The 14,555-nt window shown below is 34.6% G+C and overlaps 3 protein-coding genes across 3 annotated transcripts; 2 read left to right on the forward strand and 1 right to left on the reverse strand.

Moving 5' to 3' along the window:
• The first annotated feature begins 2,252 nt into the window (after positions 1-2,252).
• LOC108223013 (NAC domain-containing protein 89-like) lies at positions 2,253-3,203 on the forward strand. The gene has a single exon (XM_017397047.2). The coding sequence runs from the start codon at positions 2,253-2,255 to the stop codon at positions 3,201-3,203; it is 951 nt and encodes a 316-aa protein (XP_017252536.2).
• A 2,479-nt stretch (positions 3,204-5,682) lies between these two features.
• Positions 5,683-6,384, forward strand: LOC108197599 (uncharacterized). The gene has a single exon (XM_017365259.2). The coding sequence runs from the start codon at positions 5,807-5,809 to the stop codon at positions 6,281-6,283; it is 477 nt and encodes a 158-aa protein (XP_017220748.1). The 5' UTR covers positions 5,683-5,806; the 3' UTR covers positions 6,284-6,384.
• A 354-nt stretch (positions 6,385-6,738) lies between these two features.
• On the reverse strand, positions 6,739-14,005 carry LOC108204662 (DExH-box ATP-dependent RNA helicase DExH9). Its single transcript, XM_017374211.2, has 15 exons — positions 13,875-14,005; positions 13,192-13,469; positions 12,913-13,113; positions 12,532-12,750; positions 11,837-12,175; positions 11,214-11,318; positions 10,871-10,981; positions 10,472-10,722; positions 10,173-10,296; positions 9,794-10,073; positions 9,557-9,711; positions 8,712-8,861; positions 8,399-8,631; positions 8,017-8,281; positions 6,739-7,450 (listed from the first exon to the last, which is right to left on the reverse strand). The coding sequence occupies exons 2-15, from the start codon at positions 13,456-13,458 to the stop codon at positions 7,172-7,174; spliced, it is 2,979 nt and encodes a 992-aa protein (XP_017229700.1). The 5' UTR covers positions 13,459-13,469; positions 13,875-14,005; the 3' UTR covers positions 6,739-7,171.
• Positions 14,006-14,555: the final 550 nt, after the last annotated feature.

The raw sequence follows: 14,555 nt of genomic DNA on the forward strand, positions 1-14,555 counted from the left end.
TAGCATTTGAAGTGTTCCAACAAAACAATGTTGTGGTTTTGTCAATGTGGACTGGCAAAGTTTCCTGTCAAGTTCTTCACTTTGCAGTTCATTCTATTTTCTATGTCTTGTCTAAACTACTAAATTTGTTAGCAGCCAGATCTGAACCTGCATCTTAGATTACCACCCTGTAACTCAACTGAGTGTCAAATGCTAAACTACTCATGGCATTGAATGTGGCTTCATCTTAAACGTCAAAAGAGGGCTTAGTGGCTGGTGGTATCTTTTCCATAATTTTTTTTAGCAGGTTGGTTGCATACTTTGATACTCCTCCATCTGAACCCAAGTTTAGACCGACTGTTGCAAAAATTAGAAATTATCAAAATTATCTGATCTTTAAATTTAAAAATTAAAAATTTCAAAAATTAGAAAATATATTAGATAATATATCACGTTAATCTTATAAAATTTCATTTATTTATATTAAAAAAATACTTATTACATTCTAATAATACATAATATAAAAATAATATATATGTATTTTTATACAATAATATATATATATATATATATATATATATATATATATAATTGCATGTCTGTTTGATTTAATCCGAGTTTGACAACAAATGACCCATTTTTTTTTCGGATTAATGCTGGCACAATCCGAGATCAACCCAAACCGGAATTCATAATTTATGGATCAAATTTGTATCAAATTATCGGGTCTGAACTTATTTTGTCATCCCAAATTTTATAATAGATAATAATTTATTGAAATAAAAATTAATATTTTTAAAATTAGTTAGATATCCGATTAATGAAACTGATGAAAATTACAAAAATAGATACATGGACGACTGTTTAGAACCAAAATTGCCTCTTTTTCCTAAAAAAAATAAATTCTAATACCCTACCCCCCTAAATATAATTATTTGAAAAGTACAAGCTCTTACTCATATTGTTGAGTTGGCACATTAAACACTGTAATAACATGAATTCAAGAAAATTTAACCAAATAAAAAGTAATACAAAATAAATTAATAGGAATATAGTAAAAAATATTAAGAGAGCAATCAGATTCATGAAATAAATAAAGAATTTTCGCAAGCGTTTACATAATCGTGAAAACAAAAATAACAAAATCATAAAAGGAACGTTGGAAAACAAATCTTAATATCCCTCAGAAATCTAGGCTGAAGTGTGTTCATAGAAGGTAACAAATCATACAAGGAAACAACTGAGAATGAAATTTATTACATAATTTCCTTTCCTAACTTTAGTCGAAAACACTCTAGTTATACTGTTCCACAAGTGTGTGAAAATATATAGAATCGAATCCCTTGTCTCCCGAAATAAATTGTGTTATTGAAAATGGGGGCTGGAAATAATATATGTGTATTTTTATGAAATAATATTATATACACAATTTGAGGTTCGTTTCGGTTAACCCAAATTCCAATACGAAAATGAGGCATTTTTTTTGGGTTAATGTTGGGTCAGTCCGAGATCAGCCCAAATCCGGACTCATACTTTATGAGTCAAATTTGTTTAAAATTATCGGGCCGGATCTGATTTGTCATCCCAAATTTTATAATAAATAATAATTCTTTTGAATAAAAATTAATTTTTTCAAGATATGACAGATATTCGATTAATGAAAATTACAAAATAGATACATGGGCGTCTGTTTACCAGAATTCCCTTTTTTTTTAAAAAAAGATTATATATTTCTAACCCGAACTCCCTAAATTTAATTTTTCAAAAATTACAGCCTCTTACTCACATTGTTGAGTTGCCAAATTAAACACTAAAATAAGAACTCGCAATCTGCAATAATATTTATAACACGACTGGCTAACAATTTTTTTTACAATGATTTAGGAAAATTTAAATAAATAAAAAGTAATACTAAATAAATTAGTAGGAATATAGTAAAAAGTATTAAAAGAGCAATCAAATTCAAGAAAAAAATAAAGTATTTTCGCAAGCGTGTTTACATAATCGTGAAAAACAAAAATAACAAAATCATTAAAGGAACGTTGTAAAACAAATCTTAACATCCCTGAAATCTAGGCTTCAAGTGTGTAACAAATCATATAAGGAAACAAGTGAGAATGAAATTTATTACATAATTTCCTAACTCAAGTCGAAAACACTCTAGTTCTACTTGTGGAACAAGTACATATATAGAATCGCATCCCTTGTCTCCGGAAATAAATTGTGTTATTCAATAGAAATTAAGCTCTAGATTATACAATTGAGTGAAGATGATGGCAGAGAAAGATGGAGCTAAGCCTGTGAAAGCATTCAGGTTCGACCCTTTTGATGAAGAGCTCATTACTGATTATCTGAAACGCAAGATCATGGGAGAGCAGCTTCCATGCAACACTGTCAAGGACAGGGAGATTTATGGGCCCTCGTGTAGTCCGTGGCGTGTTTTCGATCCTGATGATCATGGTTCTTGGCTTAAATCACCTCATGTTAAGGCCAGTGAGAAGTTTATGTATGTGTTTGCCAGGTTATCCAAGATATCAAGCAGTAAGGGTTCGAAAAATACGTCGAAAAGGGCTGGTTGTGGGACTTGGGTAGGCAGGACTAAGAGGGATATGATCAAGGATGGTGAGGGTAATTTGATTGGGGAGAAGAGATATCTGGTTTTCGAGATCAATGAGGTTGATTGTGGAGAAACAGGGGTGGGATTTTATAGTATGCATGAGTATAGCTTGAGTGGAGTGAATGAGGGTTTGGATTGTGCGGATACTACTGTTCTTTGTAGAGTTACTTATGATTCTGCTAAGAAAACCAAGGTTTCGCCAAATTCTGGTGCCAGAGTTGCTGCTACTGTTTCAACAAGTTGTGGTGAAGGCCGAGATGAAAAAGAAATCCAGAGCAAGAATCTGGAGGGAGCTAGCAGTGTGACTGCAGAAATTCTGGCTGTGTCTGATAGTGTTGTTGGGGATCAGTTTGCAATTGTTCAACTTGATGATGGTGTTCAAGGGTCAAATGATTTTGGTGAGGGTTTGAATTTAGATGAGCTTGGTAGTTTGGATTTCTATTTCAATGATCTTGAATTCGACTCAGGCTGGATCAGTGAATGTCTGGATTTCAGCCAGGAAGAGGAGCCATATCTGGATGGCGCAATCAATCTTGGGAAAAGAAATTTCCAATGGGAGGAGAACTCGCACCAGGCTAAGAAGATGTGCCTTGACAATTTTTATTAGCAGCTGGGCATGGAGGTAGGCAGAGTATTTACCAAGGTTTCTTATGATTTTTTCAGGCTCTAAGGGATTATGTAATGCCCGAGATAAACTAGTGTAATTAGTGGCGCTTTTGTTGAATTTATATGTCATATTCTTTTGTTTCTGCTTATTTTCTCAATTAGTTTTTATTTAAATGTCTAATCATCGGAAAATAATGTTAGGGTTTATCCTGGTCAGTTCAGTCGCTATTACCTTTGTCTTTTTTTCAGCTTAATTACTTGCAATGGGTTGTTATAGTGTCACTTTTTTGGTTGTTTCTTCCTATGTTTTATGTTGAATCATCCATCCTGCTCACTGTCTCAACTCTCAAGACATAGTAACCATGTAGATGTGAATGTCTACCATCAAGTGGTACATATTTATCTGCACAATAAAATACCTGTAGTTGACAAATATTATCTGCACATATTGTTGAGAATATATACATAGTTCACATAGCAAACCCATATAGCCTTGGTTCTTAAAACTCAATTGCTTAAGGAATTTGTGTTGGGCATGGTTCAAGTTCTCACATACTACCTAGCAATCTTATTGTCTCTCAGGGCAGTCGTGCACAATTACTTGAGCATCTGGATAATCCTTGTAACATTATTCTTTCTAGTCATGTATAAGTTGATCTGCCTCCTCCAGCTGGCTAGGTGCTATGTTAGATGCAGCTTTACGGTGCTATGTTAAATGCAACTTTGAGCTAATGATTTGACTCTGAAGAAATTATTTCCAGTATTGTACAGTCTTTGTTCTTAAAGTAAATATAGAATCTATTCAATGCTATTATACGGTCTTAATTAAATTCGGTTTTACAGTCTATAGAATATGCATTCTGACTTCTAGTTGCCATGTTATAGTGAATTCTGTAGCATGGCGAGGAAGATTTGTATATACACAGCTGAGGAAGTAAAGTGTCTATCACTTAAGATAAAACATTTGGTCAGTGAAGAAGCTGGACCTGAGGTGCCTATTCTTGTGAGAAATCAGGAAACAGTTTTGGTTCAGGACTTCTCATAAAAAGATAACCATCTGTGATTTTGTTTCAAGCAGTTAGTGATGTCATTCATGAGAATCCTCTGGCACAGCTGGTCAGCAACACACACACAAGATATATAGTGTTTCAAGATATAAGGACCGGGTCATCTTGGTATCTAATGTACAGGTGCTCTAACGACGACTATCAGTAATATTATCGGTGTCATGTTTTCATCAAGAAAATCATAGTCCAGATTGCATTTATGGTCCCTCGGCTGAAGAAGTTTCCATGTTTACTGTATATCTATGCGGAGCATTTTACCGTAATGGTACTATTAGTATTTTGTGGGTGTAATGTTTTTATCGTACGCAAATGAAAAGATCAGTGCAGCTTTTGTATATAAGTATGTGTATTGTAAATAGGTCGTGTAATTTGACACGTAACACGCTAACACGAAACGAAACGACACGAAAAAAATGGATATGGGTTTTGATTTTCGATACACGAAACACGAAATTACACGATAGATTTCGTGTCGGATATGGGTTTTCATTTTGGGTACACGAAATTACACGAAATATTTGTACATAATTTTTATTATATATATGTTATAATATATTATATAAAAAATTGTGTAAAATATATATATATTTATATGTATATGTAAATATATATTAGAGATATATTAACAAATTTGTAGAGAATTGTATGCAAGCATAAATATATCATTCATATTTAGTAAAATTATATAGGAAAATATATATTAAAACTATTTTTTGATTAAAATTATATTAATATTTTTATATATAATATACACGAAAAGTACACTAAAAATACACGAAACGTTTCGAATCGGATACAGGTTTCAAATTAGGTACACAAAATCAATAACGGGCGGATACGAGTTTCACCTTCAAATACACGAAACACGAAAATACACGAAACGAAAGTATACGAAACGAAACGATTATCGCTTCTAATTGTAATGTCTTAGATTGGTACCATTTGAACTTTGAAGTGTTCCCACGAAACTAATGTGGACCAACACATTTGTTTAAACTTATGCAAAAATTCTTACATCAACGTCTTACGTCTTTGTCAGAAATATTTGCAAATTGTTCCCAAATCTTATTCACCAATTTATAATCTATTTCACTCACACTAATAGTGAAAGCACATAAATCATCCAATTAAAATACATTATCAATTTGTCATGTCATTTCAGAGAAAAAGAATTTGAAGTGGAATTTAGAACGTGTAACATTACTCTATCAATAATATTATTTATAATTGATTTAGAATTTTTTTGAATATAAATTAAATACAGTCAAAGATAAAGTAATATTTAATTATATAGACAAAAAAATGTGTTGGTAGCATGAGATGTAGTCTGTGTAGGGTCCAACACATAACGGTCACAATATCTGAAGGTAAGTTACCAAATAAAACGCTCCTAGAGCAATAATTAACTTTTAATCTTCTTGACAAAGATCACTTTTCAGCTTAAGTATTCTTGTTAAAGATCATTTTCACTCCAAGCTCAACACCTCTATACTCTCTGCATAAATTTCCCCCATCATATTTAATATTTCAGCGGAGTATGAAGGTGATGAAAAACATTAAGAAACTCAAATTCTGGTCTAGAAAGAAGAAGAAAAAGGTGAATTTCGTCGAAAACCCGGCAGCAAACGCCCCATGTTGCTACCACAACCATCAGTTTCAGCCTTCCGCTCCACCTCTGCCACCATACTATGAACAAATCCATGAGGCCTCCTACTCGGCCTCACTCAATTATCATACATTCTCCAGATATCCTTCGAATGATTTTCAGTTTGCTTTTCCTTCAGAAGAGAATGATATCGATCCTGAAATAAAGCCTTCGCATCCAGCATTACCTATTAGCAGTACAAGCTCTTCTTACCAGCAGTATATGGTTCCAAATCCTGTTTATGGGATGCCTGTTGTGCCAACGGCTAGAAGAGAAAGATCTGTTGGAGTTTTCGGGTGTGTGTTTAACGTTGGAAAGCTTCTGGTTCGCTTTGCTTGTCCCTGTTTTCGCATTACAGAAGCATACTGAATTGAATCTTGACAGAGTCTTGTTATGATTTATAGTTTTCTGTTATTACTTTCTTACTGCACCTTCTGCTTATACAATACTAATATAGAGATTTTTCGTTTGAACAATAATTTGCTGTTGTTGATTTAGTTGTCATTCATCAATATGAATAAACATGTAAATTCTTTACTTCAGTTGAATTCTTCAACTGTTACTCCACTGTCAAAAAAACCCGAAAACTTACAGAAAATAGGCCTACTGTGTTCAGTTTGATTCAATATGTTAAGGTATAGTCTTTCAGCTCGACAGAGATGGAGATGTATTACCCTCAACCTGAGAATCTGAACTCCAGGTCTTGTCAAAGGAAAATGGGTGTGTTGGTACATCTAATTGGCAAAAAGAAAATAATTTGAAGCAGAAGAACAACAGTGTTTTAGGCAAGGACAGGTGCATACCCTGAAATAATCATCAAAAAGTTGCACAAATTAAAGCTTCCGTAGATGTAAAAGTGAGGGTTTACTTAAAAATGCCAACACAAGTCTAAAGCCACATCAAATATATAATTAGCACAAAAAAGGTATGGTAATAGTAACGATCCCACTAATCGTAATGATCCTCTAAATAACTCAAAAAATATGTAGGTTGTTAACCCCCCTCTCTTTCCCTCTTGCTAGATGTGGACCTTTCTTGAGGACTGCCATATAAATCATAAACAGTATTACCCCGCTATTAACAATTCTCATAAGAACCTTAGACTGTGCAGGGGTTTTCAGGTCACAAAGTTGGGCTGATCTCCAGCCACGGTTCCTCTAAATGCAGCAACATGTCTTCAGTTACTATATCTGTAAATCACCATCTGCCTGGATATTTTCATGATATCAAGAAAAAAAAGATATATATTTGTTGAAACTACAAGTACAGAGATGCTGCAAAAACTATATCCCTCTTAATTTTAGAAACAGCATCCTCTAATTTTTGTTCGAACTCGGTCTCCCCTACAGACTTTGCAGCCAATATCAACTGCTGAAGGACTTCCTCCAATCTTCTAATAGCCCTGATTAGACTGCCTTCAAAAACCTGTGAGATTTCCATAATCTCATAGAATTTTGAACCTTTTGCCCAAGCATACACTGCTTCCATGATATCAGGTCGAAATGAATTTGCAAAATTTTCCACATCAATTTGTACCTGTTTAAAGAAAGAGCATTTAGGGAAAACAATAACTCAGATAATGCAAATATGAAAATGTGTAATGTTTTTGTATCCGCCTGTCACAAATAGGACAGTTCAGAGTTTATAGTCAGTAATGTCAGATGATCCAGTAATATGAGTAACTAGAACCAAACAAGTGTAAACATAGGCACATGATTCATGTGACGAATCCTGCTACTTTCTAGACAGTCATACATATGAAACATTAAGCTGATCTGACACTGGAAAAGGAAAAGATTATCTAGAGGCTGGAAAACTGAAGGCCTTCAAATTAAAACAATTTTTACTCAGGTGGAGATATTGCATCTCACAATGCTGAAATTGGCTTCTAATCCTACAACATTCTATTAGAAAGTTATAGAGATGTCAATGTGCAAACATCCGACAATACAGTTTCCTGTATCAGTAAAACACTCAGAGCAGAGTTAAGTTTGGTTGAAAATTTAATCAAACTACTTGTCCATGCTTACATGTAACTAACAATGGCTTACATAGATTAGCAGGAAGTTCAAATTGTAGATTTATATAGAAGAAAGTGCTACCTTGCACTCAAATTGAACTTTGGCAACCCTTTGAGCTGTATCTTGTAACTGAGTAAAGAGTAACTGAAGTTCATCCCTGGGCTTCGGAGCATCCTTAAGCTTCTCTTGCCACACAAAACAAGAGAGAAGGGAAATCATCTCTTCTACCTTTAGGTCCTTTAGAACCCCATTAAACATAAGCTCTGTCAAAGTCAATTCATCAGCACTACTGATATTACAAGCAACCTGTCCTTTCACGTTCACAACATCATCATCTGTGACATATCTGCAAAACATTGCATAATCTTTCAAAAATTAATCACATAAAGCTAATGGAAGAAGAGAGACACTTGCATGAGAGAGGGAGGGAGGGGGGGTTCAAAGAGGGAAGATAGGCTTTTACCCAAGTCTACGAAGGACCCTTTTTCTTGCTTTAAGTTCATCTTTAAAAGCCAATACTGAGGAGTTACGCACAGCTCGCTTTAACTGTTTAATTCTCGCAGTCAGCTCTTTCTTTTTGTGTAATACTTTAAGTTTCTGCTCAATAAGCGGAGACTTTGCAATTTCATGCTTATCGAACAAGTTTTCCAAAGCTTCTATTCTTCGAACTGATTTTCTGTACGAGCTACTTTGGACCTGAGAAGTGCAGATATATAATGTGACAGGAAAGCAACATGGCAATAGGGTATGCAAGGATACAAAGAAAAGGAACAAACCTTCATGTCTTCTTCCGGATCCAATAGAGGCATTCCTTCTTTGGAAAACCTAGATAAGACCTCGGAAACCTTCTTTAATGTGTTTTCTCGATTTTGCAATGGTATAAGATCCTTTGCGATTACAAGTCGAACACTGCTCAAGCTATAGATCTGTATCAAAATAATTTTAGACATCAAGTTCTTTAGTATTATATTAACACCGAAAATCGACATAATAATTTCAAAAGAGAGATTTATAACAGTAGATCTGAGTTTTACACTTTTATAAAGTCTAGTGTAGCTATATTACGAAACAATAGAAGACACTATACTATGCACATACTTTTTTGTTCAGCATGGATTTTTTCCATGCTTTCACAAGAGACATATTTCATATTCCCTCCGTCCCACTTTTCTCGACCTCATTTCCTATTTTCTTTGTCCCGACGATAGTGTCCATAGTGACTTATTATGGTAAATTACATGTTAAATTTTTTAACTTTATCGAAATAAGAATACAAATTTTTGGTAACATACAACTTATTTATTATGATTAAATAAAACATGGGTTTTGACAAGGGGGCAAGAAAAGTGGGACAAAGGGAGTACTTTATTTTATATTTTAGTTTTGTAGTAAAAATTATTTATGAAAATTATTATTGGTTGTAACACTAACACCACATAAAGAAAAGATTGTTTTGCATAGTTCACAGTGTCATAAACATACAATATTCATATAAAATTTTCTCGCTTGTCAGTCCAAGGAGTGTCGATTTACTAAGAGAAAAAGTATAAAATACAATTTATGGAAAGAATAAACCACTGATATTTTAGCGAAGCAGATGAAAAGTGAATGAGGTACATACTTGAGATAGAGGAAGTGAAACTACAACAGGTTCTCCAGACTCTTTTAATGGAATAATCTTCATTGTCTTCTTTGAAACTTCATCTCTGGTTACCGCACATCTTGTAAGAATGTCTACGGTATAGTCCGCATCTTCTGGTTTTTTATTTGCATCATCTATGTCATGAAGAATTCATCAGGCACATAGAGTAAATTCAAAAAAAATCAGATAAGTAATGCAATATCAGTATTTCTTCACCTTCAGAGAGTCCTTTCACCCTTTCAAAATTGATTACTACTCCCCATGTAGTCAGGTCATCAGTTGAGAAAGCTGGTGAATTCTCATCACCGGAGCAATTTATGCAAACAAGCCTGCCAGGCTGCAAGAAAGGTAAACAGTACCTAGGAGAGCAGATAATATCACGAACATCTTTCTTCAAGCTTTTATATTGCTGAAGCAGAGAGTAATAATTGTCTAAGCTATCCTCCTCTTCAATTATCATTGAATCCTTCTCCTCCTTAAGGTGCTTTGCTTGTTTCTGATAATACGAGCACTCAATAACTTATCAGACACAGAGATAATCACGAAGCAGTAAAGACAGTAATGGTGTGAACAAACCAAGACAATGCTAACTGACCTCGAGATCTGGTATAGCGCGGTCAGCTTGAAATTGATAAAATGAGTTACGAAGTAGATTTTCAGGCTCACTATCTTTGTGTCTTATTTGATTCAACAGCATGTTGTAACTTAAATGGAAGGCACTGCATTCAGCATTTTGTAGTAACTTAGCAAAATCTCAATTTTAGTTAGAGGGAAAGTAAATCAAAATGAACATTATTTTCGTGATAAACACACACACACACATGTGCGAGTGTTTGTGTTTACGAATATTGTAAGATACCATCCATTTCTTTTTCCACAAAGATAGTCACATACCTGTTTAAACAATCAGCACTTCCTTTAAGCATCATTTTGGCAGTGGAAGGCTCCAGCTTCTCATCAACCATCAGAATACAAATCCCTCGCTCATCAATTCCTCTACGACCAGCTCGGCCACTCATCTGTATATACTCTCCACCAGTAATCCACCTAAATTTTTCACCATCAAATTTGCGGACATTTGAGAAGACCACAGTTTTTGCAGGCATGTTCAACCCTATGCTGAATGTCTCTGTGGCAAACAAACACTAAAGAAAAGAGGTTCAAAACTACATCCCAGAACTTTAGAAACAAGTCCAAGAAAGAATGGCCAGCACACACGAATAAAAAGAAATGATGTCCAAACGTTAAGATGGAATAAAATAGGAACCAAAGTTTAAGGTTACTCCTCCCAACCTTGATGAGTCCTTCCTGAAACAGTATCTCAATCACTTCTTTGAGGATGGGAAGCAAACCAGAATGATGCACACCTATTCCACGCTTTAAGATGGGTAGCATATTTGATACCTGAATCGTCACAGGATGATTAAAACAGCAAAGTTATAATATTTACAGTAAGATTCATCAGTCTGCTTAAATGGATTAATAGCACAGATACACATTTGGCAGGGTACTCGAGGAATTTTGCGGGAAGCAATTACACTTTGTTATATAACTTTGCATGTGTGTGTAAATTCATTGCATAGTATTTAAAATTTTACATACGCCTAAAACAATAAAATATTTATAGCAATCTTGCCTGAGGTAGTTTTTTGTCATCATCTGATAACATGTCCATAGCACTCCAGAATATAGTTTCAATGTTCACCTTCTCATCATCACCATTCATATCCAATTTTGCCATCTATACATAAAAAGGTATATCAGCCCATGCACTGACAAATACAAAAGAATTTAAAAATAAAATAAAGTCGTAGATACTTTGTCCTGTAAATTACAGTTAATAGTAACAACGATAACAGAGTTCACCAACTTACTACCACTGAACTCTTAAATTAGAAAACAAATAAGAATGTTCAGCAACTTAGATTACAATAAACATATTGATACATATCATAAACAAATGCGGACATTAAAATTTAAAGATAGCGGGTGAGGCTCTCTAATTGAACATGTCCAGCTACTTAACCATACTTGTTGCCAACTTGCTTATTAACAAACTTCATTTGTTGACGAAGAAAAATAAAAAACCAAAGATATCATATAATCACGGTTATATAAATTAGCTGAAAGTCCTCAGTAGACGACAACAAATATAGCAATTACTTAACAACAAAGTAATAATAATTATATTGATGGCCTGAAAGAAAACTTGTCACAAGAAGAAGTGTTAGTAAGTATCATTCACCAAGCAAGTCGTACCTGCATGGCAAGCAATTCACATTCCCTTTTGCTGAAACTAAAAACTATCACAGGATCATACTGACGCTGAATAATCATCTTGACCATCTTGAATATGTCACTTTCTTCACCTGCTCTACCGGCCACCACACCCTTCTGCCATTTTCCAGCCTCATTTTTCTTAGCACCTTCACTAGACGGAACAAGAGCGTTCAAACCCTTCTGAAAGCTATCCTCACGAAATTTTCCCTTCTCATCCACTACCAAGTACAGACCATCACCACCGGAAGGGAAAATATAATGTTGAAGAGGCGTTGGGCGATAATCAGTGTAAACAATATGGCATGGTTGCTGGTGTACCTGCACTCTAGAAGTATATTAATATGATGACAATAAGCAAGAAATAGTAGAAGTGACAATGCACACTCTTTTTTAAAGTTAAAAGGTCATAACCACTTTACCCAATCTTATAACACACCTAAAAGCTACTACTATGCTGTTTAAATTTCATAAAACTCAACTCATTAATCCAGCCTTTAAGGCTTCCTTGTAATAAATTCATTTCTGTTCGAGTACAGATGGTACGTAATTATTCTTTCGTAATATTGATCACATTTCTAATCCCTATATGCATTTTAGTGAGTTGGTCCTGTTATGAATAAATCACCTCACCCATGTGAACTATTCAAAGGTTTCATTTAGAAAGAAGACATCACCTTTGCAACCCAATCAGCAAACTCCTTTGCATTGGGAACTGTAGCTGATAGGAAAACGAATCGAGACTTTTTTGGTGCCAAAACAATGCTCTCTTCCCATACAACGCCTCTTTCTCGATCACGCATGTAATGTACCTCATCAAATATAATCCATGCTACCTCTTTTACAAGATCTGATGCATTGTACTGCATACTACGCCAAACTTCTGTTGTCATAACCTACAACAGATTATAAAAGCTCATCCATTCACAAAAGATGATAGGAATATTGATCCCATAAAAAAAGATCACGTTAATCAGGCAACTTCTTACAGGTCACTGAAATCTTATGCATAAAAAATGACAAAAAGGAAAATTCACATTAGCCATAACTATACGTACCAAACAAGAAGCATTGGGCTCAATTGTAACATCTCCCGTCATCAAGCCAACATCTGAAAATTCTTCTTTAAATTCTCTGTACTTCTGATTGCTAAGTGCTTTGATTGGAGAAGTATATATCACACGCTGCTTGTTCTTTAATGACATAGCAATTGCATATAACGCTACTACAGTTTTCCCTGCTGATGTGTGAGCAGATACCTACCAAAAAACCAACTACATGAATATCAAACTTCAGAGCTTCAAATGCAAATGTATTCTCCATATAAGAAACAATACCATGACAGATTCCCCAATGTTAAGGCACTTGATAGCCTCCGACTGAAACGGATCAAGTGTAAAGGGAAACTCCTTTGCAGGCTTCGACTCTTCTTGAGCTACAGCCTTATCAGAACTACGATGAACAAAACCCTCAGGATACGACACATCGTGCAAGCACGCCACAGGCTCATCAACACCCGCAAAACCATTTTCCCTCTGTTGTTTTGGGTGAGGTGCAGATTCCTCTGTCGGGTCTTCTAAAGATTTCCTCTTTATCGACCCCATAAAAACTCCAACTAAAAACCCCAAAACCAAAAAAAAGGTCAATAGCTCGCGAATAAACTCCAAATTAAAAAACTTCCCCCATTAGAATGATACTAAAACGAGCAGCCTAAGCTAAACTACTAGCAGTAACAACATATATACATATATCTCACAAACCCTTTATTTCTAACATAATTTATCACAAACCCATTAAACAAAATACATAAAACGAAGAATCTTCAATCCTAATTAGGGTTTAAAGTGCAACACTGAAGAAACTATAATTCACACAGTAATTCTGCAAAAAGGGGTCTTTTTTCAACAATACGAGTAAATATTTTTCTTTTGTATATGAAGACACAGTTGTATTCGCATATACAACGAGATGTCAGTATGTATGTGTATAGCGAAAGAAGAAAAGGGGAAGATTTTAATACCTGTTACGACAGTTTGCGGCGGGAGAGGAGAGACGAGAGAAGTGTGTTTTGCAAATGTGTGAAAATTGAAGCAAAAAACAGAGAGAAAATAAAAATAATTAGGGTCTGAATGAGCATACAGGAGCGTGATACGGCGCGTGGATGAGCCGTGTCCAGTCACGTGAAGAAGCCGCTTGTCCCCGATACGCTTCTAAATCATTTTTAAAAAACTACTAATATACTAATACGGTTTTTTTATGGTGTGCCCATGGGCACACACTAAGCACCAAAATTGATAAATTTGAATTGTTTCTATTGGCTTAACCTCTTTAATAATGGTGGCCCCCTGCATTTACAACAACCACACCAATCAAAACCCTCCAATTCTGTAGATTTTTGTGCTTAGCATGTGTCATGGGCACACACTAGACAAACCCATACTAATATATTTGACTCCAAACAAGTTAATTTGTAAAATATAGCAACGGACAGTTTCAATACTATTATTTTTTATTTATATTTATTATTATTTGAGAGGAAATTTTGATTTGGAAATTTTTTTTGAAAGGAAGTGAATATTTTATTAAATAATAGAGTAAATGACAAAAGGATGGTTGAAATTTTTCAAAATTTACAAAAAATTGGATGGATTTTAAAAATTGTAAAATAGTGGCTGAAGTTTATTTCCATCTTTCAACAAGG

The sequence above is a fragment of the Daucus carota genome, chromosome 1 (genome assembly GCF_001625215.2).
Source record: "Daucus carota subsp. sativus chromosome 1, DH1 v3.0, whole genome shotgun sequence".
NCBI classification, from domain to species: Eukaryota; Viridiplantae; Streptophyta; class Magnoliopsida; order Apiales; family Apiaceae; genus Daucus; species Daucus carota.

Coding starts and splice junctions, on each gene's coding strand:
- LOC108223013 (XM_017397047.2), top strand. CDS start 2,253: ATGGCAGAGAAAGATGGAGCTAAGCCTGTGAAAGCATTCAGGTTCGAC.
- LOC108204662 (XM_017374211.2), bottom strand. CDS start 13,458: ATGGGGTCGATAAAGAGGAAATCTTTAGAAGACCCGACAGAGGAATCT. Junction 10,074..10,172: donor GCGCTATACCAGATCTCGAG/GTCAGTTAGCAT, acceptor TCGTATTATCAG/AAACAAGCAAAGCACCTTAA. Junction 9,712..9,793: donor GGTGAAAGGACTCTCTGAAG/GTGAAGAAATAC, acceptor TTCATGACATAG/ATGATGCAAATAAAAAACCA.
- LOC108197599 (XM_017365259.2), top strand. CDS start 5,807: ATGAAGGTGATGAAAAACATTAAGAAACTCAAATTCTGGTCTAGAAAG.